Source organism: Myxine glutinosa, chromosome 5 (assembly GCF_964187855.1).
Source record: "Myxine glutinosa chromosome 5, kmMyxGlut1.1, whole genome shotgun sequence".
Taxonomy (NCBI): Eukaryota; Metazoa; Chordata; class Myxini; order Myxiniformes; family Myxinidae; genus Myxine; species Myxine glutinosa.
Genome location: NC_136265.1, coordinates 38,572,398 through 38,595,555, shown reverse-complemented (window position 1 = coordinate 38,595,555; position 23,158 = coordinate 38,572,398). Strand labels below are relative to the sequence as shown.

At 45.4% G+C, this 23,158-nt stretch overlaps 1 protein-coding gene across 1 annotated transcript; it reads left to right on the top strand.

Moving 5' to 3' along the window:
- Positions 1–2,489: 2,489 nt before the first annotated feature.
- On the top strand, positions 2,490–21,667 carry LOC137427671 (kinesin-like protein KIF3B). Its single transcript, XM_068117304.2, has 10 exons — positions 2,490–2,632; positions 2,824–4,058; positions 4,973–5,164; positions 6,697–6,798; positions 13,498–13,620; positions 13,747–13,865; positions 16,352–16,468; positions 16,958–17,063; positions 20,490–20,707; positions 20,838–21,667. The coding sequence occupies exons 2-10, from the start codon at positions 2,844–2,846 to the stop codon at positions 20,914–20,916; spliced, it is 2,271 nt and encodes a 756-aa protein (XP_067973405.1). The 5' UTR covers positions 2,490–2,632; positions 2,824–2,843; the 3' UTR covers positions 20,917–21,667.
- Positions 21,668–23,158: the final 1,491 nt, after the last annotated feature.

Here is a 23,158-nt window from a genome sequence, read left to right as displayed (position 1 = left end):
CAAACTTTCAGAGGTTTATAGATGGAACACCTCATTTGAATTTTTATTTTTTTTATTTTTTTTGTATACAAGATCGAGGCTTGTGAAAGAGCTAACATTAATCACAAAAAAAAAAAACGGACACAAAACATACAATAAAGGGAGCAGGAGACAAGATGGGGAGAGAGAGGGAAGCACACAAGTACAACAGCAGAGAACAGGGACATCAGGAGATCTGTGGGGGAGGGAAGGCATGGGAATGAGGGGGGAGGGTGGGAGAGGTAACAAAAAAATAACACATGGACACTGCTAGGACTTGCAGGAAAGAAGTCAGTATTTCAAAAAAGTGGATCTGGGGTGAATTAGCGGGGGTAGAAAAGATCAAGGTTTTGGATTGGGGAAGATAAGAGATGGTGGTGAACAGCTGTTTTAAAGACCTGGAGGGTGGAGTGGGATTGAAGAGAGTGAGGGAGTTTGTTCCAGAGGTGGGAGTAAAGGGGAAGGAAAGAGTGAAGGTGAGCAGAGAGTCTTGATTTTGGCAGTTTGACCATAAGAGGGTTGCAGGCAGATCTTTCTTTCATGATGCAGATGCAGTTCTTTCACGAGCCTCGATTCAGTATACAAAAAAAAAAAAAAAAAAGTCTTGATTTTGGCAGTTTAACCAGAAGAGGGTTGCAGGCAGATCTTGTGCGACCTGCAGGAATATTTGGGGGACAGAGCACAGATGGAGCTGGGGGAGCGAGGCTGGAGAGGAGTCGGTCGGTAGAAGACATGAATGAACCATGTCCAAGTGCAATTACCATATAATTTGGTTGTAGAAAAAAAAATCTAAGCAATGGTGACGTCATCCCAGTTAAAGGTTTTCAATATTTGTATCGGATTACTAACTTGAGAAGCTTATTTCATTGGATAAGAAAGAAGCCAAATTTCTAGTTTTATAATTTTAATGTTTAAAATGGAATCTTAAAAATTGTTGACTGGTTTGGCTTTCATCATTCTTCTGAATCCAAATCCAAAGGTACGTATCATCATTGTGGTGTTGATTGTTGTTTTCTCATGTTTCTAAAATTTCAATGTTTTCTGAACCATTAACCAATTTGACCTGGGATTGTCCTATTTATCTGTTTTTGTTTCCAGCCAATCACGCCATAGAGTCGTTGTTTTTGGTTACCTTGAAACGTTTTGCCCCCATTCGAATGTGAACGTTTCTGAGTGAGCCTTAATCGTAATGGGAACGTCGAAATAATACGTACGCACTTTTTAATTATTTTTGGCCTCACATCAGTGTAAAACTTTGGATCAGCTTGCCATCGTTAGAAAAGCCAATCGTTCCCTCTCAACAGTTTCGTTGGAGTGCTTGCTTGAGGCCTTAAGCCGCTTGTTGAGCGCTCTTATACAAGTTGATTGCCAATGGAACACACCCCTGGTATGTCCACTTGGAAGATAACTGCCTTTTGTGCCATAACATTACTACTTTTCATCTGCTATAAATGATCTATTTTAGTGTCATGTTTTTTTGTTTTTTTTCGAGCAATCCTGAAGAATGCTCACGTTTCTAAGCGAGCGCCATCTTAAGGTGTATTGAGCAGCTCAACAGGTCCTTCCATGGCATGGCATTTCAATTACAAAATAAATAACAAAAACAATGATAACATTGTATCAGAGCGTATATTAATTAATACTATTAATATTAATAGCATTATTAGTATCATTTAGCAATAACAATGATGAATGTATAATCCCTGCCCCAACCCAAGCCCATTTGGACTTCGTGAAAAATAAGCTAATGCTCAAGCACTACAGCAAGGCTGTGAAGACCAATGAAAATTTTGTCCAATGGATTAACGGGCCCACTTGTCTATCAAAATCTTTATATTGATAAATTTCGTCTATTCTACGTTGTTTCACCGGTTTGTCGACTTGAGACGCCGTTGCTACAACTGCGCATTATACCATCATGATTTTCAGTACGAGGTTGAAACTTCGCCCATTTTTCAGTGGGAAGGTTGAACAACTCGAGCACCGTTTCTACAATATTATGCATTACACCAAACTCTTCTCTTATTCTCTTTCAGTCTTTGGTTAAATTATAATTTGAGTACTTGATGAAAAGGTCTTCAATTTGGTTTTGCTTTTGGGCTCACAATTTGCATATTGCAGGTACGTGATTCGTTCTCTCCTCGGACAATGTCCACACAATTCTCGATAATACCTCGGTGGTCGAAAGGGCGGACCTTATCCTTCCTTACCTGTCGGACAAGTCTACTTCTTCCCTCTTCCCTTCCTTCCCTTTGCGTACGTAATAAATAGATACCGCTGAATGAGATTAACAATTGCCACTGCAGTTGAGAATAAAAAGGTAATTTATTTTCTAATCCAAAAGATCCCCCGGCAGGTAACAATGCTGTGTCAACCAGTCGTTCATTCAACGGTGAGCAAATTTGAATCGAAGAGGAAGAACCCCAATATGTCGCCACGGCAACAACCGTCGCCCCTTTGAGCGCATGCGCACACGGAGCGTGTTATGGGCCGTGGTTTTTCCTTCTGTGGGGCGCGCAGATCTCGGTGAATGCAATTGAAAAGAGCTCGCCTGGTTGGAAAAGACCGTTATTTGCAGCCGGTGAAGATTTAAAGAGGAACCAGTCGCTGTGGGGCAAGTTGTTTCTGTCTCGCTCTTTCCGTCTCACATTTTTCCTCAGCATGTCCATGTTTTCTCCCCTTTCCCCCTTGGCTTGTCATTCTTTAGATCCTTTCCACAAGTGTTAGAATTTTTTTGAGCTCTCTTTTGCGATCGTCCGCTGTCGTCGTCATTTGTTTTTCTCTTTTTCTTTCTCTTTCGGACAGCCTCACGCTTCATCGTCACCATGTCCCGAGCACGTGGTGCAGAGACCGTGAGGGTCGTGGTCCGCTGCCGTCCATTGGATCCCAAGGAGGAGGCGGCTGGTTACTCACGTGTGGTCGACATGGACGTCAAGCTGGGCCAGGTGTTGATTAAAAACACACGGGCCCCATCGGAGCCCCCGAGGACCTTCACGTTTGACTCGATCTATGACTGGACCTCCAGGCAGGCCGATTTGTACGACGAGACCTTCCGCCCACTGGTGGACTCGGTTTTGCAAGGCTTCAACGGAACGATCTTTGCGTATGGACAAACTGGAACCGGCAAGACGTACACCATGGAGGGCATCAGGATGGACCCGGAGAAACGTGGGGTCATCCCGAGCTCCTTTGAGCATATCTTCACCCACATTTCTCGCTCCCAGAATCAACAATACCTGGTACGTGCCTCATACCTGGAAATCTACCAGGAGGAAATTCGAGATCTGTTGGCCAAGGATCAGGGTCATCGGCTGGAGCTCAAAGAGAGACCTGACACGGGCGTGTACGTGAAAGACCTCTCGTCGTTCGTGACGAAGAGCGTCCGGGAGATTGAGCATGTGATGACCATTGGCAACCAGAATCGATCGGTTGGAGCGACGAATATGAACGAGCATAGCTCTCGCTCTCATGCCATCTTCCTTGTGACCGTTGAATGCAGTGACCTCACCCCTGACGCTGAAGGTCACATTCGTGTCGGTAAGCTGAACTTGGTCGATCTCGCTGGGAGTGAACGACAGGCCAAATCTGGAGCTCAGGGCGAACGACTGAAGGAGGCCACAAAGATCAACCTGTCGCTATCGGCCCTTGGTAATGTCATCTCGGCGTTGGTGGACGGCAGAAGCTCGCACGTCCCTTATCGAGACTCCAAACTGACGCGGCTTCTCCAGGACTCGTTGGGTGGAAACGCCAAGACTGTGATGGTTGCCAATATTGGCCCTGCATCGTACAATTATGATGAATCGTTGACGACGTTACGATACGCCAACCGTGCCAAGAACATCAAGAATAAGCCTCGTATCAATGAAGACCCAAAGGACGCTCTTCTGCGAGAGTTCCAGGAAGAGATCGCAAGGCTGCGGGAACAGCTGGAGCGGCGAACGACCACCCCAGGCCGCCGGCGGAAGAAGCACCGTCGACACCAGAAGGAAAGCAATGGCAGTGAGGATGATATCGACGATGATGGCGAAGAAAGTGAGGAGGTGCGAGAAACTAGGGAAGTTTTTGGATGTTCTTGACCAGATATTTTAAAGTATGGTAATTTTTTCATCACAGGGTGGTATCATTGGCTGAGGGTGTGGCTGTGCCTCTGATGCCATGGCCCTCATAGGTTACAGCAGGAATTTGGAATTCGTTCCAGGGTTCCTGCATTAGGTCACCTACTCTTTGCACAGGACACTGTGGGGATCTTCAGCGTCCACCAAGTAATCCCGGCAGACAGGACGCCCTGTTAAACGTCCGTCCGGGGAACTGCACACACACATTACTGAACCGTCCGGCCTGTATTACGCCAGGATGACAGTTTGTAGCCTGATGGAGATTCTAACCCAGGCTAGGTTCTACCTCGAGGCCATCATGCCAGCCCTGATATACTGGGTGGTTTCTTATTTCCTTTTAAGTGAAACTACAGGGCAGTGAGGGTGTCATTCAATGATGGCCTACATTTTTCAAAGGCCCACCCACTGACATCTTTAACATCTACAAGCGATTGCAATTATTCCCACCTTTTATGGGGTCAGCCATGGGAAACTGTTCGTGCTCGTCTCTGTAGAACCATCTGGCCAGGTTTGATCTGCAGCTTGTAGGAATTTGGAATTTGTTCAGCTGGCGATGACTCGCTTATTCTCCAGAAGACACCATGGGATCGTCTGTTAGCAATCAATGTTGGCGGACATGGGATAACCATTTGCGTTTATGGTAGTTTTCTTTATTTATGGAGGAGCTGGACACTAGTTGTCCATGATGTGCTCTCTGAGGATGGGTTGTCCACCACTGGTTTAAATGCTGTAATTTGTGTTACCATCATGTCTGCTTGTATCATCTATCAGCCTTTTAACGAATTATCATACCCATTGCGATGTACACCGCATAATGGCATGTGATGTTCCACCCTCAGGGTGATGAGAAAGACGAAGAAGATTTGCTGCGCGAGAAGAGAGAACAGCTGGAACGTGAAAAGGCGGCCATCATGAATGACCATAGCCTGTTGGCGAGTGAACGAGAACGCCTTGTTGCTGATAAGCAGCTCATGATGGATGACCTGCGGCACCAGCAGAGTGCGCGTGACAGTCTCGCCTCAAAGATCAAGGTACACATTGTTGGCCATGTTGGGATCTCCAATATATTTGAGACGTAACACCTGGTCTACTTTTACGGCTGGGGATCTTGTTCTTTTGTGAGACTTAGATATGTGACACTTTTGGAAAATATTGTCAGCAGTGGAAACGTTGGAGGGAAGAGTAGCATGGAACAGCTTCAGGAAGGCGATTCCACATCTGGGAGAAAATAGGAACAAGAGTTCAGGTGTGAAGTCAGCCTTGGTTTTGGGAGTTTAAGCAGGAGGGGGTTACTGGAAGAATGTGTGCATCCTTGAGGGTTGGAGGGCTGAGAGAGCAGAGGGAGCTAGATCGGAGGAGAAACGGTAAAAGACAGAGGCCTCCAGATCTGCCTACGGTCTGAGAGGAACATACCTGCCTGCGATTGGTCTCACCAACCTTCCAAACTCTCTGGTGCATTTCATGTGACTCGGAGATGATAACCCTGCATGACAGTTTTTTTGTTTTTGTTTTTTTTGTATACTGAATCGAGGCTCGTGAAAGAGCTAACATTTACTTCACAAACAAATCAACCAGACAAACAAAACACACAAAAAGAGGGAGCGGAAAACAAGATGGGGAGAGAAGGGGAAGCACACAAACACAACATTTGAGAGCAGGGAGATGTGTGGAAGGGAGAGGGCTTGGGGGGAGGAGGCGTGGGAAGGGGGGGGGGGTGGAGGGAGAAGTATAAAACACAAGGACACCAAGGACTTCCAGGACAGAAGTTGGTATTTCAAAAAAGTGGAATTGGGGTGAAATTAGCGGGGGTAGAAAAGATCAAGGTTTTGGATGGGGGAAGATAAGAGATGGTGGTGAACAGCTGTTATAAAGACCTGGAGGGTGGAGTGGGATTGAAGAGAGTGAGGGAGTTTGTTCCAGAGGCGGGAGAAGAGAGGAATGAAGGAGTGAAGGTGAGCAGAGAGTCTTGATTTTGGCAGTTTAACCATAAGAGGGTTGCAGGCAGATCTTGTGCGACCTGTAGGAATATTTGCGGGACAGAGCCCAGAGAGAGCTGGGGGGGCAAGGCCAGAGAGGAGTCGGTAGAAGCACCCCCTGGTTGTCCCTCTACACCTCCTGGCCGTGGCTGCCTATTTGTTTTACACCCTCTCCCTCTCCCCTTAACGCAACCCAGCATGGCAGGTGTCCCTTTACTCCCTTGCTGTTGTGAATACGGATTTACAGTCGACTCCTCTGTTGGTAGATTTTGCTCTTACGCTGATATTGATTAACCTTCCAAACAAGCTTATAATGGATCGCAGCTCTTTGGGCCTTGGCACATCCTGGCATCATGGTTGCCCTCCATAGCCAAAGTCAGCCGTGCCCATGTGACTCGCAAACAACCTGGGAAAGTGAACATTTGTTTTCTAGTGGAAGATCTGCTGAACCTGAGAAATTAATTTCTGGCCTAACATTGTGGTTGTCGAGAACAACACAAAGGAGCAGTTGCACTCCGACCATTTGGCGCTTAAAACTCAGATCCTTTTAAATGCATCCTGACCTACTATTGGTGTGCCGTTTACAGGCGATGGAGAGCAAACTTCTGATGGGTGGGAAGAATATCTTGGATCGGACAAACGAGCAACAGAAGATGCTTCAGCAGAAGCGGCAGGAGATCGCAGAGCAGGTGCAATATTTCCATTTTCCCTTTTTTACATTTTGTTTTCGTTTCACCCATAGACATAACCCTCATAAATGCTCTACGTTGTACTGCACATGTTGAGGTTTGATGTTGGCAACTACATGAGTCAGCATTTTGTGAGTGGTCGTCACTGCATGTTTAATCGGGGATTGCTTTGATAGAAAGTCAAGTTCAGAAATCGGCGAGTAAGATTCAAGAATGATTCAAGTTGTACAAATTTATTGTACAGATGAGGGATCCTTATCGGTGTCATCTACTTGTGTCCACCAATGGATACAAGGAGTTTGGACAGAGGAGGAGACCATCTGGTCCACCATGTTTGTGCTTTATCAACACATAAATGCAATCTATCCATTTATTTACTTAATTTTACTGCTTGGGGCGAGGGAGGAGGGGCCAACAGTAGGGTAGGTACAGGGACATCAGCAAAATATTTTCGGGGGGGGGGGGGGCAGGACGGATATAGACCGTTGTAAGGTGAGGCATGAACAAACACTCGCAGCAGCTTCACCTTTTGACGAGACCCTGTCACGGACATCACAATCGCTACACATGTATACAATCACCCATCCATACCTGAGCTACCAACCAGTCCTGCCAATATCTATCGACTCCATCTACCCACAATTATTCCAGGTACTTGTTTAATTCCAGTTTAAACCTGCCTACGTTTTCTGTAGCCACTACCTTTCCAAGGAGAGACCATTCTAAGCATTAACTACTTTCTCAGTGAAGGACGTCTACCTTACTCCCATCCTAACTCTCCTCTTATAACGTCTGTGGTATGAATCCTGACAATTCAAATCCTCAGCTATAACAGGAAGCACCTTGTCACACCTTTTCTTGTTACCCTCTGCTCGCGAAGCGAAAACAGGGTTAAGCATTCGGGTGCGTACGTGTGTACGTGTGCAGTACGTGTCTGCATTTTTAAAATTCATTTTCTCGACAAACGTTGGTTCGATTGACACTAAATTTTACCATAGGGGTGCCACTGCCTGTATAATTATTTTGTTCATCATTATGACATCATAGGTCACGTGCACGTGGTACAGACGCTATCTTGGAAGAATGTTACACCTCGATCTCCCAAACCGCTCAATGGAAATAATTTAAACAAGGCTCATTGTCAACTCCCCATGGGGAATATGTTGATGATGATGTCATCGGTGCCTTCGTTATGACGTCATAATTTGACAAGTACAACACTTATCCGATCCTTATGAATTTTTTTCTCTCAGCAACTGTTGGTCTAATGGACACAAAATTTTCACCATAGGTGCGCCTCCTCTAGAATATTTTAATGATAATCATGACGTCATGGGTCATGTGGTACAGGCGCCATCTTGGAAAAACCAAAAAACGTTGCACCTCTGTATCTCTAAAACCGCTCCAAGGAAAAAAAAATAGAAACGTGGCTCATTGTAAAGAACTTCATCTATCTATAATTCCAGTAATCTCTGTGTGTATGTATGTATGTATGTATGTATGTATGTATGTATGTCTGTATGTCTGTGACCGCTGTTTCTCGACAACCACGGGTTCGATATACTTGAAACTTGCCAGGTATATTGCTGGGGACCCGAGGATGTGCCTTTTCAAGGTTTCATATTAATCGGACAAGTAGTTACCGAGCTATGTCCAAAAAACGATTCAACCAATCAGAGAGCAGCGAGCTATCACGTGTGCCGAACGTGCCGAACAGACTCTGCCTCGGACGGCACATTTGAGAGCGTATTCATTTATTTCACGTTGGCAAACTATGTTGCCGCTATGTTGGCGTTAAACTATGTTTTAAAACTAATTAAAACTAATTTGCGATTCTTTCGCTTTCCTGCGCGTTTGTGCACGTTATGGCGATTTCTTTACCAAACTCCGCAAGCCGTTCGCTTTGGACCAAACCATTTCATGTAAATAGAGGGGGGGGATTGTCACCGTACTCGCAAGCCGTTCGCTTTGGACCAAACCATTTCATGTAAATAGAGGGGGGGGGGGGGGATTGTCACCGTACTCGCAAGCCGTTCGCTTTGGACCAAACCATTTCATGTAAATAGAGGGGGGGGATATAATTTTAGATATATATATAGTACGGGCATGCCCTAGTATGGTGAATGGTGAATAGGTGTTGTTAACGATGACGTCATTGGTGCCGTAATTATGACGTCATTATTCGACAGTGACAACGCTGAGTGTGATTGATGCAACAATTATATTGGAGAATATAAATTTATGATGTCATCGCTCACAAGGTCTGGCAGCCATATTGGACAAAGAGGAAGTGAATCTCACCCTAGACCATTGGAAAAATGAAACCCAGTATTTTCTCTTCAGAGCGCAACCTTCTTGTTTTTCCGGTGGGCTCTTTCTTGGCATTATTGCTCGCATTAATCAGGCGTTAAAAGCTCTGCACACTTTGGCGTTAAATGCCGATGTGCACTCGGTCATTAAATGCCTATGCGCACTCGGTCATTAAATGCCTATGCACACCCGGGCGTTAAATGCCTATGCGCACCCGGGCGTTAACTGCCTATGCGCACCCAGGCGTTAAATGCCTATGCGCACCCGGGTGGTAAATGCCTATGTGCACCCGGGCGTTAAATGCCTATGCGCACCCGGGCGTTAAATGCCTATGCGCACCCGGGCGTTAAATGCCTATGCGCACCCGGGCGTTAAATGCCTATGCGCACCCGGGCGTTAAATGCTTAAGCGCACCCGGGCGTTAAATGCCTATGCGCACCCGGGCGTTATATGCCTCTGTGGTTAAAAGCTCTGCACACTCGGGAGTCAAAAGCTCTGCACACTCGGGAGTCAAAAGCTCTGCACACTCGGGAGTCAAAAGCTCTGCACACTCGGGAATCAAAAGCTCTGCACACTCGGGAGTCAAAAGCTCTGCACACTCGGGAGTCAAAAGCTCTGCACACTCGGGAGTCAAAAGCTCTGCACACTCGGGAGTCAAAAGCTCTGCACACTCGGGAGTCAAAAGCTCTGCACACTCGGGAGTCAAAAGCTCTGCACACTCGGGAGTCAAAAGCTCTGCACACTCGGGAGTCAAAAGCTCTGCACACTCGGGAGTCAAAAGCTCTGCACACTCGGGAGTCAAAAGCTCTGCACACTCGGGAGTCAAAAGCTCTGCACACTCGGGAGTCAAAAGCTCTGCACACTCGGGAGTCAAAAGCTCTGCACACTCGGGAGTCAAAAGCTCTGCACACTCGCGAGCCAAAAGCTCTGCACACTCGGGAGCCAAAAGCTCTGCACACTCGGGAGCCAAAAGCTCTGCACACTCGGGAGCCAAAAGCTCTGCACACTCGGGAGCCAAAAGCTCTGCACACTCGGGAGCCAAAAGCTCTGCACACTCGGGAGCCAAAAGCTCTGCACACTCGGGAGTCAAAAGCTCTGCACACTCGGGAGTCAAAAGCTCTGCACACTCGGGAGTCAAAAGCTCTGCACACTCGGGAGTCAAAAGCTCTGCACACTCGGGAGTCAAAAGCTCTGCACACTCGGGAGTCAAAAGCTCTGCACACTCGGGAGTCAAAAGCTCTGCACACTCGGGAGTCAAAAGCTCTTCACACTCGGGAGTCAAAAGCTCTGCACAATTGGGCCATAAAAGCCTCTCCGTACTCGGCAGATAAAAGCTCTACACACTTAGGCGTTAACACCCGCGTGGGTCAAATCAAAAGCCACAAACCATAACAGTTATTCCATGCCCGTCCAATCACATGACGTATACAAAATGATGTCGAGAGCAGGTCTGCCTTGCCAACACACACACACACACACACACACACACACACACACACACACACACACACACACACACACACACACACATATATATATATATATATACACACACACACACACACCGTGTTTTTCTATTTTTGTTTCTCACAATTCTATCTCTTATGATTTTCAATTCTTATTTCTCTTTTTCAATTCTTATTTTAAAATGCATTTAATTAATTGTACAGTTTTGGTTGTTGCTAAACTTAAATATAAATAATTTAAAGGATTGTTGTAAATGATGTTAATTTCACAACATCCCATATTCAACTTTATTTAAATCATAAACCTCAAAACATAGTTTCTCTACCTAAAGCAAGAACCTGTAAGCAATTGACTAGTTGCCCGACTGCACGGATCATCAGCTGGGCATCGTTCTTTTTTTTTTCTTTTTCTTTTTTTTTCCCTCGAGGTTTTGATCCTTTATTCCTCGAGGTTTCGATCCTTTCAGCCCAGGACCTCTCCAAACGGCGGATCCACAACCTCGATCATGGATCCACATCAATAGATGGTACATCAGTAGATCCACAACCCCAGTTGCGTCCAGGCAGTCAGTCAACCCATCAATGCAACATCACTTATTCCAACTTTACTTGAAATAGGATTTAATGTGTTATCATATATTCATAACTTTCCTTACACACTCGATAATATGATATCATTAAATCATGCACATCTTACCTTAAATAAACCACATCTACCAACCAGCACGACCACACCACCTACCTCTGGATCAAACTGTATTTCGAATGTCCAAACTGTCACCTATAACGGTTTTTTGCATGCTGCCATATCCTAGCAACCACTGATTCCTAGCAACATCGATTTGTAGTATATTTAATTATCATATTGTACTGTATTTACATAAAGATCTCATGAATAATATTTTTACTATTCGTATTGTATTTTACTAATTCGATTTGGTGTCGTTTTGTGATTTTAAAGAAAACTTGTTTTAATCCACCAACTGCAGCCCCCTGTGCTAACATACGTCTGACTAGTTGTTGTAATTTATTGACAAGTTCAGAGCTGTGTGTGGTTGCTCTCACACACACAACCCTGTGCATTCTCTTGTGCTTCTTGAGCTTCAAGGCTCTTGTATGCGTTTTTGAAAAAAACTTTTAAACAGAGGTAAAGAACATAAAAACACACAGCCAGAGGTTAGATGTGGGGGGTAGAACAACAGAAGGGCAAGGAAAATGACCATTTATATGCACGTTATAGGAACACAAATCTAACCTCACAATTGATTACGTTATGCTTATTCAAAACAAGCCTGGCGTTGGCTTAAATCCAAGGTAAATCTTTTGTTGCTGTTTCGACTCATTCTATTGCACCTTTCCTATTATTTCAATCTGACCATGGTTCTTTCCTTTCTGCACCTAAACCACTGATCCTTAGCACTTCCAAGTGGTGTATTTATTTATATTTATTTGTATTGACTAACAGCTCATATTGGAGCTTGTTCGGAAGCCACATATGGGGTGGAGACATTAATGTAATTTCGTATGAATTACAAAGATGCTGGCAAACATTGGATATATATATATATCAGCCTGGTGTTGGCTTAGCGGTTAGGGTGCCGGCTTGGGATCCTAGGATCCTGGGTTCGAATCCCGGTCGATCGCTGAATTAACGCCAGGGGGGTTGACTCAGCCTGTCATCCTTCCGAGGTCGGAAACTTGAGTACCAGCTTGCTGGGATGAATGATCCCGGTGTGTACCCCGGTTTAGAATAGGTACACCGTATCCCTGCGCATCGTAAGAGGCGACCAAGGGTTGGCGTCAGGAAGGGCATCCGGCCATAAAAACATTGCCTGAAACAGGGAACCATGATTGTCATGGGGCCCGCAAGGCTAACCCCCGCTCTAGCGGGGAAAATGGCCTTAAAACGATCATTCATTCATTCATGCTTATTCAAAACAAATATTAAGTAGATAACAATACTATGCTGAGCAGTTTTACCCCACTAAGAATCATCCTCGCAACAATGCAGACCTCTCATATAAAGTTACGGACGTTCCATAAAGATAGGCAGGTCTGCATAATGCAATGCATCTTTATAGATTGTCTGAGGTTGGTGGGATAGCCGAGGCCCTGGAGATATGCACACTTGCCTGCGAGCTGTCTAGCCTGGGTTCACAGTTGCTTGGTGCTTCACAGGCCCGACCATCATCCTGGTGCCTCACAGGCCTGACGAGGCATCACTGCGTGCCATGTGATGTTAAACTATGCATCCTGTCTGCTCGCACTAGTTTGTGGGCGTTAAAGATTCCATGGTAACCAACCTTCGCGATCAGTCAGCGAGCCATCACCAGCACAGTGAGCAAATTACAAATACTGCTCTAACCTGCAGAGGGCACTGCGTCAGCAGCACCGTTTTCCCTCGCCCTCCTCAAGCAATGATGCAAACTTCGCCCTCCTCAAGCAATCCCCCCCCCCCTCCCCTTCCCACGCCTCCTGCCCCCAAGCCCTCTCCCTCCCACACTTCTCCCTGCTCTCAAATGTTGTGGTTGTGTGCTTCCCCTTCTCTCCCCATCTTGTCTTCCGCTCCCTCTTTTTGTATATTTTGTTTGTCTGGTTGATTTGTTTGTGAAATAAATGTTAGCTCTTTCACGAGCCTCGATTCAGTATACAAAAACAAACAAACAAAAAAACTGTGCTGCAAAATAAATAAATAAATAAATAAATAAATGGGCTGCTTGATACCACCCATTGCTAATTCGTACTCCTATAGAATTTGAACGAAGCAGGTGTTACGTCAGGTCAGTAGTCGATCAATGTTGTTGGTTGTACATTTCCTTCCGAGGTGGAAGTTAGGTGCGTGAAAGCACGTGCGCTCAATGAGCTGCCGAAGAAATGAAGCACGAAGGTGACAGACGATGCCGCCTGGTGAACTCGTGTACAGAAACGGCGCGAACGAGAAATGAAGCAGCAAATGGAGTTGCGGGACGAGGAGACGATCGAACTTCGGGACACCTTCTCCTCCTTACGGCAGGAAGTTGATGTCAAGACCAAGAAACTAAAAAAGGTTTGGAAACTCGTTTTGAGCACAATTCTTGTTTGCATGTAGCCCTTGGTTTAATTTGGTGTGCTGAACTAAACGAGGATTGTTGTGTTGTTGTGCCGACCCTTTGCGTTTCTCGTCTTTTGACAGCTATTTGCGAAGCTGCAGGCAGTGAAGTCTGAGACGCAGGATCTCCAGGAAGAGCATAGCCGAGAGCGTCAAGATCTGGAGCAGACCCAGGATGAGCTAACGAGAGACCTCAAGCTGAAGTATGCTGACTTTTTGTGAAGGCACTACCTTCTAACATTTGAGCATCCAGTATTACTTGGGCAACTATTCGTAGGGAACCAAGAAGAAGAAGTGGAAAACTTACGAATAAACAAATAGAGGCTTGTAAGAATGGGAACAAGGTGACAGGAAGTATGTCATATGGGATGGCTAAGATGATGGTATATGGGTCACTTGGGATGGTTAAGGTGATGGTATTTGGGTAATCTGAGATGGCTAAAGTGGTGGTATATGAGTCACGTGGGATGGCTAAGGTAATGGTATATGGGATTATGGGTCTTGTTTGAATGGCTAAGGTGATGGTATATGGGTCATCTGGGATGGCTAAGATGATGGTATATGGGTCATTGGGTCATCTGTGATGGCTAAGGTGATGGTATATGGGTCATATGGGATGGCTAAGGTGATGGTATATGGGTCATATGGGATGGCTAAGGTGATGGTATATGGGTCATATGGGATGGCTAAGGTGATGGTATATGGGTCACTTGGGATGGTTAAGGTGATGGTATTTGGGTAATCTGAGATGGCTAAAGTGGTGGTATATGAGTCACATGGGATGGCTAAGGTGATGGTATATGGGTCTTGTTTGAATGGCTAAGGTGATGGTATATGGGTCATCTGGGATGGCTAAGGTGATGGTATATCAGTCATGTGGGATGGCTGAGGTGATAGTATATGGGTCACGTGGGATGGCTGAGGTGATAGTATATGGGTCATCTGGGATGGCTAAGGTGATGGTATATGCATCATCTGGGATGGCTAAGGTGATGGTATATGCGTCATGTGGGATGGCTAAGGTGATTGCAGGTGGGAAACTATGAGCCTGGTGTTGGCTTAGCGGTTAGGGTGCGGCTTGGGATCCTAGAATCCTGAGTTCGAATCCCGGTCGATCGTTGAACAGGGGCGTTGACTCAGCCTGGTGTTGGCTTAGCGGTTAGGGTGCTGGCTTGGGATCCTCGGATCCTGGTGTTGAATCCCGGTCGATCGTTGAATTAACGCCAGGGGGGTTGACTCAGCCTGCCATCCTTCCGAGGTCGGCAAATTGAGTACCAGCTCACTGGTAATAGGGGCACTGCATCAGCAGCACAAACGTGCTTCCAGAGTAATGATGCAGCAAACAGCCACAGGCTGCATACGAAACAACAACAGGTGGAAAACTACAATTGCTGGAGTTGTTGTTGAAGTGTGAATGCAGCTTTATTCAGTCTCCTTGATATTGATATACAGTACTGTAGCCTCTCACGAAGATGAATAGTTTAATGAGAGTCGACATATGATGATATATATATATATATATATATATATATATATATATATATATATATATATATATATATATATATATATATATATATATATATAACTGTAAGAAATAGTAGAAACTCCAAAGTACGAGCAGGGCGTCTCATTTGTATTGAATAAATAATCGTTAGATTAAATAAGACGCGGACGTAGCTTCAGGACGTCGATCTTTAATTGTCGACAAGCTTTCGACCAACAAAGGTCTTCTTCTGAGTCAGCCCCAAGTTCAACGGAAGTCTGATGGTATATGGGCTGACTTGAATTTGGGACTTGAACTATACAATTCCGTTGAACTTGGGGCTGACTCAGAAGAAGACCTTTGTTGGTCGAAAGCTTGTCGACAATTAAAGATCGACATCCTGAAGCTACGTCCGCGTCTTATTTAATCTAACGATTATATATATATATATATATATATATATATATATATATGAACTAATATACATCAGTTCGGCTTTCAGTTTCAAGTTTGAAAAATCATAGCTTTAAGTGGCTTCAATTTAAAGATGAATTTTGAGAACATAATTGCAAAAAAAGTTTGATAACTGTTTATTTATATATTTTTTTATTATTCGTATTTTTAGCCTCAACCAAAAGGCACAGGTTTATTGGAATCTGTCTTTCTTTGCTGTTGTTTTTAGATCTGTCATGATAGCTCAAATGTATGTGTACTCCCCTTTGACCTGTCCAGCCTGGGTTCTAATCTGGACCCAGGTATAAACTGTCACCCTGGTGTTCCGCATGCAGGGCAATGAATGCATCGGTGTGTGCTATCCTTCAGATGGACATTATGCTGGAGGACCCGTCGACCAGCACTGGTAGCTGTTGGATATTAAGGATCCCACGGTGTATTTAATGAAGGGTGGGCGAGTTATCGCCGGCACCACAAACAAATTAAAAGTTCTTTCCGCAGTCGGAACGCCAGGCCTGGCAAGCCGGTTAGTGAAAGGCAGCCCATAAAATAAACGTTCACCAGCTGACCCTGCAAGAAATTGGGAACTATTGGGGCTGTCGAAGAAGAATAAGAAGTAGTCGTCGTTTTTCCTACAATATTGATCTTAACGAGACCTGCCATATAGTCCATTATAATTTTGACCCCTGCTTCACTTTTGACCGTACTTGACACTTTTGCACTCTTTGCTGCTTCTGCGCTTCCCATCAGGTACCTGATCATCGAGAACTTTCTGCCTCCCGAGGAGAAACAGAAGATTAAAAGCCGTGTTGTTTTCGAAGAAGAGGAGGACCAGTGGACGATGCAAGCATTGATTCGATTACAGGGGTAAAACGAGATTCTCTGTCTCTATCTCTATCTCTGTGTCTCTCTCTCTCTATCTCTATCTCTGTGTCTCTCTCTCTCTCTCTCTCTCTATCTCTATCTCTATCTCTCTCTCTCTCTATCTCTATCTCTATCTCTATCTCTATCTCTATCTCTCTCTCTCTCTATCTCTATCTCTATCTCTATCTCTATCTCTGTGTCTCTCTCTCTCTGTCTCTCTGTCTCTCTGTCTCTGTCTCTCTCTCCCCCAGTTTCTTTGATTTCAAATCGAACCTCGTTAACTCACCCCCTCCCAAACTGCCCCTCTCTTTCCCCCGGCTTCGCACTGCCCTATCTTCAGGTATCCCAGTTAATCCTAATCCCACTTTGCTGGTGTTGTTTGCTATATTTACAGAATTATGGTTTTCAGAGAGGAGGTAATGCAAAGGTAAAAGATCAGAAGCAATTACAGAACCTACAATACAATATTCTTTTCATCCCTCTTATGATCAGGGCACAGGAACGGCTTCCACGGCCTAACTCAGCTGTCGGCCATCGGCGACCCATCACCCAGGCTGCTTTGGAATCGTACATGAATGGAACAAACTTCCGGCACCGGGTGAGAGGCTACCTGCCATTTTGGAATCTTCAAAATGATGCATGATTGCACAAATTTCCTCTTTGTATTTCTCTTTGGGACGGAATCATTATGCTTTATAAGGGAATGGACGGGATGGCCAAGAGGTAAGCACCCTCGCCTCTAAGCTGTCGAGCCTGGGTTTGAATCCCGACCCAGCTATAAACTGTCATTCCGGTGTTTTACAGTCATGGTGATTTATCAATTTGTGTGTCGTCCCTCGGGTGGACGTGAAACTGGGCGTCCCGTCTGCTAGCATTCGATGGTGGATGTTAAATATCCCTTGGCGTCCTTCGCCAAGAGTAGGTGAGCTATAGCCGGCACCAAGGCCAATTTTCAAATTCCTGCCCTAAACAGCAGAGGGCATTGCATCAGCGGCACAGCCGTGCCCTCAGCCAATGCTGCGTTGTGCAGAACGTTATTGGTAAGGTTCAGTGATTTGGACCCCTTTTAAAGGTTTGATTCCATGCCTTAATGATTCTTCATAGTTTCATTTCTTCATTGTCTTTACCATATTTGCTAATCAGTTAGAGCCAGTAGGATAGCTTAGTGGCTCGCTCGCTGCTAGAAATACTGGAGTACTTGCTTTTTGTTATTACAGAAAATCAGATCGAACTATAAACGACCATCCTTATGTTGTAGATGAAAGGCATTGAATCTGAAGCATGTGTCATTGGACTGTGACTGTCATATTTGCATTAACCTATGAACATTAAAAAAATCACGTTATGATTGCTTCATCCACCAAAGTTGTCATTGATCTAAGCTGTGAGTGCATCGCCATGCCACAAGTGGATTAAGGTACGCATTGATTCGTGGATGGATGTATGACAAGATAAAACAAGGATAAAACTCCTATTTTGTATCCACAGACATGCCTACCTTTACAGATTGTCCATGAATTTTGTGCAAATCGCTGAAATTCTGGAGGTACACATGAGCCCACAAATTTTTGGAAATCTGATGTTGTAGCAGGAATTCGGAGAGGTTTTGTTTATTTATTTAGTTTGTTTATTTTTGCATACAAAATCGAGGCTCATGGAACAGTTCGGACACTGAACTGATCGGGACACAACATAACAAAAGGAACAGTAGAAAGAAGGGGGAAACGCCAACACCAGGGTTGAAGGATAAAATAGAGGAGATTTGGACAAATAAGGACAAAAGGGATGTGAGAAGGAAAGAGGAGTAGAGGAGGCTGCATGGGCTACGCAAGATGGATACAGAAGCAAACTCTCACGAAGGAAAAAATGGAAATTGCAGAGAGGTGTGGGAGAACTTAATTGGGGGTAGAAAAGATCATGGTTTTGGATTGGGATCATCTGAGATGGTGGTGAACAGCTGTCTAGAAGACCTGGAGAAACGAATGAGATTGAAGAGAATGTCAAATTTGACAGAATAGCCAGAGATGTTGACTTTCACAAGCATATGAATAGATTAACCAATCGGAGCAGAGGAAGAGCAGGAGACGTATGCAGGAAAGTTAATCAACAGCAAGTCCAAAAGCGAGGATTTGACGTTGGGAGAATTCAGGGTCGTAAATTCACAGGTTGAGTCGGTCCCATGGAGTCGCAGAAGTCCTTTGCTGAAGTGCCATGGCTGGTGAGAGAGGTAGCACCATCCAGCCAAGTTTCATGGTGACAATTGTGAGGCAGAAATTGAGTTATTAATGCGAAGTGCCACTCTGCTGCCAGGGTGGGGTTCAGGCCTATCAAATAAAAGGAGACCTTAGCTGGGGAGAGACACTAAGGAGTCAGGGACGTTCTGTGGCAGGAGGGATTCTGTTAAACAGCTTATGGCCGGTTTATCAGCTGCGGCCTGGATTGAGAGATCTGTCATGTTGGAGCAAAGGCCTTGGATGTTTGAGGTTCATACAGTGAGGGACGGGGGAGAAGGCATTGGGAGCGTTTGGAATGGGGGTAATCTGGGAGGGGATGGGGTGGGTTGGGAGCGAGTGTGAGAGGGGTTCGCTGGGAGGGTGTGGGATGGGGCAGGATGTGGGAGGGGGCAGGATGAGGGGGAAACGGAGAGGCAGGACTAGGGTTTGGGGAGTTTAGAGGGGGCCTGGGGAGGGTGGATGCAGAAAGAGGGAACATGAAGTGGAGTGTGCTGAAGAGGGGGACACAGCGAAGGGGTGGGGTTGGAAGGACGTGGGAGATGTAGGGGAGGGTAATGATACAGAGGGGTTTGACACCATCAGAGAACGTGAAGGGGATTTGATTGTCGTGAGTGGACAACCGTTGCAAACTGGACTATTCAAGATTCCCAGATTTCACATTTGGATAGAAAATTCTTGGAATGGCTGGAAGTAATTTTTGTTGAAGGCACGGAGAAGATCGGTTCAGTGTTCTTGCTCTTCCACCATATTCGACTCTGTATACAAAAAAGAAGAAGAAGAAAAGGAATAGATCACGATGGTGAAGAAGAACATGTGGGGTACTCATGACTGAGAAATAAGGAAAGTGAAACATTTTTAAAAGAAGAAGCATTTCCTGCAATGAAGGTTCATTCATCGATATTGATAAAAGGGAGAGTACAGGTACAGGAAGTACAGGCAGGAGGCAGAATGAGATGATGTTTTGTCATGAAAAAGAGATTTTTTGTTTTTGTTTTTATTTACTTCTTTGAAGCGAGGAGGTGAAATCGGATAATGTTTAAGTGGCAGAAAGGACAAAGGTGGGGGGAGAGGGGTGGAGGTGGTGGGAGTGAGAAGCGGAACAAGAAACGACCTTAACACCAAGGCAATTTTTCTCCCGGTTATCTGAGGAGTAGGCCTGGGCTACATGAAAATGAAATTGACAATATAGCACAACAAAGTACGATTTAACACGGAAAATTGGACAACAACTCAAACAGCAACGCAAGTGCGAAAATATAACAGAAAAACGCGACGTGCTTCGGAATAAAACAGCTTTGATTGAGGTGGAAGGAGCAGCTGCGGATGTGGCCTACACATGGAGCAACCCCAAACCAGGAGTCGACCGGTTTCTTCAGTTTTGGTGAAGTCAATCGGTTTCGGTGTTGATCGGTTTGATTCAAACTCAATTATATGGGTAAAAAGGAAACCTCAAATTTATGGTTCACAATGAAAATGCTCACAAGGTGATTTAAGAAACCCTTATCCTGGTGTTCCTGTGGTATGCGGAACTACACCTGCATTGAGATCAATTGTGGAACTTGTTGGTGAAGTGAAGTTGTGACGAGCAAACATTTATTATAAACATCATTACGTTACATTGTTGGTCATTTGCTGAAAAAGGCACTGAACTTATGAAAATCATTCTTCTTGTACGTCGGTATTACTGATTGGACTCGAGGGGTCGGCAAGCCTGGATATTGTTGATTGCTGAATGATCATTTGGTCGATGTTCGTTAGTCTTGTCGTTATTCTGAATTCCTTCATGGCAGGGGGAGAACATCTTGTGTCTAGAGCTGGACCTACCACACCGTACCACTCAAGATTGGACGGGTCCCGCGGTTGCGCCGAAGGTGCAGGCCGCATTGGAGGCTGCGTTGTGCACAGAAGCCGATGAGCTGCAGGTGGACGCGGCGGCCGGAAATGAGCCGGATATCAGCTTTTTAGTGCATCCGATGTGCAACAAAGGCAACCGCAGCTTAAACCGGAAGTACGTTTTTAGCTGTAAAAAAAAAAAATTCGACTTCCCCCCCCCCCCCTCCCCTCTCCACCCCCACCCACCCCTCACCTCCTCCATCCCTCCACCAACCTTAGCTTTACTCTTTCTTTTTCTGTTTTAGGCCAAAGAACAGAACGGTGACCTCTTCAATGTCCTCCTCCAAAGTCTACCCACAGTCACGAGGCTTGGTTCCAAAATAGTAAATTTGGAGCAAAGTTCTTGCTGCTGGGTTTTGAGTTTTGACGCATTGCAATATGGTTACTCCAACATCTCTACCCAAGTTCCCGAGGTCCCTTTTCTTCAGCTATGCTCGGCCGGACCTGCTCTTACATGCCCACTTTTGAGGCTGCCATATTGTGTATATATAGCCAAGAGTTTTTTTTGTTTGTTTGTTTTTGTATACTGAATCGAGGCTCGTGAAAGTTGAGACTGAAATTGATTTAGTTGATTGAAATTGATTGAAAGTGCGTGAAAGTTCCAGTTGAGATTCCAACTCAAACCCCGAATATAGTTGTCTTTTGGAATGGATGTGATCCACACAATCCCGAACCCTGCTGGGCCTAGCTTTCCCCCAAGGAAAGGGTTGAACAACTAGAAAACCAGTGGACTTGTTTCCTGGAATGGTAATTGGCACTGTGCATAATAATTAGCTTCAAGCTCTATGCCGTTGAGCTCGGGCACAGCCAAAACTGCAGCTGGAAGATATACAGTGCCTTCAGAAAGTATTCACACCCCTTGATCTTTTTCACATTTTTTTTTTTTTTTTTTTGTATACAAGATCGAGGCTCGTGAAAGAGCGAACATTAATCACACAGAAAGACAAACAGACAAACCGACACATAAAACAAATAACATCGGGAGCGGTAGACAAGATGGGGAGAGAGGGGGAAGGACACAAACACAACATTTAAGAGCAGGGACCGAGAGATATGGAGACATCGAGAGATCTGTGGGAGGGAGAGGGCTTTGGGGGGGAGGCATGGGAAGGGGGGGGTGGGAGAGGTATAAAACATATCGACACTGCCAGGACTTCCAGGAAAGAAGTTGGAATTTCAAACAAGGTGGATCTGGGGTGAATTAGTGGGGGTAGAAAAGATCAAGGTTTTGGATGGGGGAAGATAAGAGATGGTGGTGAACAGCTGTTTTAAAGACCTGGAGGGAGGAGTGGGATTGAAGGGAGTGTGGGAGTTTGTTCCAGAGGCGGGAGAAAAGAGGAATGAAAGAGTGAAGGTGAGCAGAGAGCCGAGATTTCGGCAGTTTAACCATCAGAGGGTTGCTGGCAGATCTTGTGCGACCTGTAGGAATATTTGGGGGACAGAGCACAGAGAGAGCTGGGGGAGCAAGGCCGGAGAGGAGTCGGTAGAAGACAGAAAGACCACCTACCTGCCTGCGGTGAGTGAGTGAAAGGCCCTCAGAGATAGCTTCATCGCGGGAGATTCCAATGATTCTGAAAGCTTTGGATTCAACAGCGTGAAGCCGAGCTAGGTGTGAGGCAGGAGCACCAGCCCATAGGGGAGAACAGTATTCCATTGAGCTGCGGATGAAAGCCTTGTATGTGGTGAGGAGCTCAGGTGTGCCTAGGAAGGACTTCGCACGACGGAGGATGCCCAGTCGGCGACTGGCTTTGGAGGCCAGCTTGGAAATGTGGCTTTCCCAAGAAAGATCATGGCAGATAGTGAGACCCAAAAGCTTGAGCGACAGAACTTCTTGGAGAGGATTGTTGAGAAAGTAGATGGGAGGGTTGTCCAGTCGATCTTTTCGGAGAGACATAGTAAGAGTGTGAGATTTGTCAGGATTGAAAGACATGTTCCACTTGTTTGACCAGTCTGTGATTTTGTCCAGGTCTTCAGAGAGTGAGGAGGCTGCAGACTGCCGATCTGAGGGAAGAGGAATGGAGCGGCAGAGAGTGGAGTCATCAGCAAAGAGATAGAGAGGATTTTCCAGAGAGTCGGAGAGATCATTGATAAAGACCAGAAAAAGCACAGGGCCCAGCAGACTACCTTGGGGAACTCCAGCCTGAACAGGAAGGGGAGATGAGAGAAATCCATTCAGGGTCACATGTTGACTATGACCAGAGAGAAAGTCCGCAAGCCATGCATGGAGATTTCCATGGATACCATAGGAGGAGAGTTTGGTGAGCAGAGCTGGGTGGCAGACCGTATCGAAGGCACGTGATATGTCAAGGGAGACAGCTCTGATTTCCTGTTTGGCATTGAGGACCTCCATCCATTGTTGAGACAGCAGAAGCAGCATGCCCAGAGTAGAGTGACCTGGTCTGAAACCAAATTGATGATCAGAGATCAAGCCATTGGAGAAGAGGAAAGATTTCATATCCGAAGCAATGATGGATTCCACTTTGCTGATAATTGGGAGCAGGCTGATTGGTCTGTAGTTGCAAAGATCTGTTTTTGCACCTTTTTGTGTAAAGCGGTAATGTTTGCT